This window comes from Nicrophorus vespilloides, unplaced genomic scaffold, assembly GCF_001412225.1.
Source record: "Nicrophorus vespilloides isolate i.1.1-1 unplaced genomic scaffold, Nicve_v1.0, whole genome shotgun sequence".
NCBI lineage: Eukaryota > Metazoa > Arthropoda > Insecta > Coleoptera > Silphidae > Nicrophorus > Nicrophorus vespilloides.
The window spans coordinates 1-3328 of record NW_017099232.1 but is presented as its reverse complement, the minus strand read 5'-3'; the positions used below and the strand labels follow the sequence as shown (position 1 = coordinate 3328).

General features: G+C 37.4%; 1 protein-coding gene across 1 annotated transcript; it reads right to left on the bottom strand.

Moving 5' to 3' along the window:
* Window positions 1–1337: 1337 nt before the first annotated feature.
* On the bottom strand, window positions 1338–3169 carry LOC108564225 (microtubule-associated protein tau; the record flags this gene model as incomplete). Its single annotated transcript, XM_017923187.1, has 5 exons — window positions 1338–1579; window positions 2010–2165; window positions 2460–2645; window positions 2740–2945; window positions 3004–3169. Coding segments are annotated over 5 exons (786 nt in total), but the record flags the coding sequence as incomplete, so codon positions are not given.
* Window positions 3170–3328: the final 159 nt, after the last annotated feature.

Here is a 3328-nt window from a genome sequence, read left to right as displayed (position 1 = left end):
GTTTGGCTGTAATTCGTGATCAAATTTAAAAAAATGCTCGAAAAAGCAGTGTTTTCACATTTCATTGATTTTCTCGAAAACTATACTACATAGAGTGAATCCAAAAGATGCATATGAAAGCTGAATGTTTGGAGAATCCATATTGCTGTAATGCGCGTTCCTTTTATGAAAGGGGAGGCGCCAAATGATTACATATTTTTGAGGGAGGCGTGGTAACATGTAGTTTGGAAACCACAGCTCTAAATGAACATTCATACATTTTTGACAGATTAGGAAATAAATTGACATAAACGTGAACTTATCAAAAACTAATTTATTTTGAAATAATAGTAAACTTAATAATACATTTAATTAAAAATTACTGTTTCGTGCGATCGCGAAATAGCGTTGGATTATTTTCATGAATTAATAATCTAAAAATATCTAAATAATATTCGTTTGATGAGTTTCCAACGGGAAATTTACAAATTCTGCATGGAGCGATATCTACAACTAAGTGCTGGAATAATGACGATTTTGAGTAAAGATTCAACATCTCCAGGGTGTCTTCGTTGCCGAATCTCTTCTGCTGCGAAGGGAATTACTTCTGGAGAGTCTCGAACAGGGTCTACTCTTCGTCACGTTCTCCTGGACAGTTTCTAGAATTCCTCCGAAGCGGCTCTTCTGGGTCGGAGAGATGGGCGACAACGCATCATAAAACTTGACGAACAAAGAAGAACAAATTGCGACACAAAAGAAGGTTAGTTTGATGTTTTGAAATCTTACGAACGAAAGTGCGATGACATTACTTTACCATCGATCAAAAGAAAGCTGCGATGAAAAGCTGCTTGCTCTTTGTGGTTGTGGTTCTACAAATACGCATCTAAATCTGTGCCCAAAAGTATACGGTTCAAATGGTGGTTAATCGTTTTATTATTTCAATCTCATACAACAAAATCAAATTACATTTACACCTTTAGTAAGGTTATACATTACAGAGTAATAATATTAATAATAATAATGGTACGGTACAATGTATACATTACAAATATTCAATAATACATCCCCCATTCTTTGCTTTGCCCTTTATTTGTTACCAAACTACACGTAATCAACAAAACAAAAACTACTGCTGTGTCCACTTAAACAAAAGAGAAAAATAAAGAAAACAACAGTGAAGAAATACAATTAGATGGGTTCAATTGTTTACATGATATATTACTTTTTTTTTTTTGGTTGATTTCTAATTTAAACTAAATGATGACTGTGATGAGATGCGGATGTCTTCGGAATCTGATGATGATGATTATGTTGAATGCGTTTACAGTTTTTACTAATTTCTCTTAAGTTATTTGTATTAAATGTAGTTTTAGTGCATGCTTTAAATACAAATTAATAAAAAAAAATCAACAACAAAAAACAAGTGGACTCTACGATGTTGTAAATGTCGTTACAGTTAGAAAAATATATTTGGTAGCAACAACAAGATAAAAATTAATCAAGTAGAATCATGGATTTTAGAGTTGAATTAGTTCTCTCTGTTAAGGTTCTCATCGGAGACGGGCTCTCTCGCATCTGACGGCTGGGACGGTAACGAGTTCTATAATTTAATATTAATTTCGTGTTAATTAAACTAAATACGGTTAGGTGTGTGGACTAGGAGTGGTGGTGGTGTTAAGAGGCTCGATGGATCGAGTTTCGTTGCTGTTGCTGTTGCATGCATTCATTTAGTGTCAGTAGAAGAATTAGTGTTAGCGTTAGAATAAGTGTGTTGCATCGAATCGACGATAGAGAAATGTATGATGAAGATGATGATGATGATGACGGCTTTGGCTTCGCCCCAAGTAACAACTATTCAATAATACGTGTAAATATAGTCAAAGGCCTGGAAAGAAAGTCGTCGTGAAATGAAGAGAGAGAAGAGAGAGAATAGAGAGTTTCGATCGGGATGCGGGTAAGGTTGAGAATCAGATCCATTTCAGGTTGGGCACTAGGGTTTCGGTGAAGGTGATGACTTCTGGCCTTCTTACCTGAGATCCGCCTTCTTCGTTGGACAATGCGGACATTTGCCTCAGGTACTCTTTGTCGTCGAAGATCTTCTTGTCGCCGCCGCCGGGCTTGTACTTCACATTATCCAGACTTCCGATCTTGCTCTCGACTTTCAGCTGCAGTTTCTTGGTCTCGATCTGAACACAACGAACACAGCAAACTATTAAAAAGCGAATAGTTTTTGCATTTAATACAAAAAAAAATCATCTACAAATAACATCGAAAGCCCTAATAATGAGTTTTTGGTGAGCGATTACACAGGGTGCCTTCTTTACTTCGTTACTTACTACTCGTTTGCGTTTATCTTCTAACGGAGGCTAAACAGATTCAAAACGATGAAAATATGGTACTCGTCTAGTCGCCCTTTTTGCAATCATTGCTTTTTTCACCAAGTTTTTTTTTTTCGTCCATGACTGACGATGACGACTTACCTTTATATCGCCGCCGCCCGGGACGTGTTTCAGGTTATCCTTGGATCCAACCTTGGACTTTGCTTTATCCTTGAAATCCAATTTGATCGATTCGATCTTTTTGTCACCACCTTTCGGTTTGTGCGTGGTGTTCTCCAAAGAACCGATCTTAGATTTTGCACTCCACTGCAGCTTCTGACTTATTATCTAAAAATTACGAAACACATTTCAGTTTAGATTAGAAACTATAAAAGCAACACTGTCTTCAGTTTTTAGTGATTATAGTTACAATTAGAATTACCTTTTTTTCTCCGCCACTTGGAACGTAATGCTCGTTCTTAGAACCGATCTTGGAATGAGCGCTTGAAAGGTCGATCTTCTTGTGTTCAATCTTGACGTTCCCACCGCCCGGTTTGTAGCTGGTATTTGCAAGGGATCCAATCTTCGACTTCACCTTTAGATTCGGTGAAGGCGCGGAACCCACTTGAATTTTATTCATTGGCAATTCTGCAAGAAATTATAAAGTATAAATTAGTATAATATTATTATTTGATTGAAGATCTACTTTTCTTTTCGGAAGCCCCCGGAGTGCTGGGCGTCGAATCAGGGCTCTTCAGATTCGGAGATCTCGAGCCTCGAGAGAACGATCTGTTCTTGGTGGGCGTCGTCAGTCTGGACGTGTTCCTCGCAGTCTTCCTCGGCGATGAATGTTCCCCATTGCTCGACTGATCCTTTAATTATAATTAGTTTATTTAACACGTTAAGGACGGCGCTTTTCGGGTTGCCTGCCCCCAAAAAAATTTTCGTGGACGCCTATGGACTGAGAGAAACGTCAAATATCTTACGTCAATTATAACATTTAAACGTTTAAATTTTTCTTATACATTTTT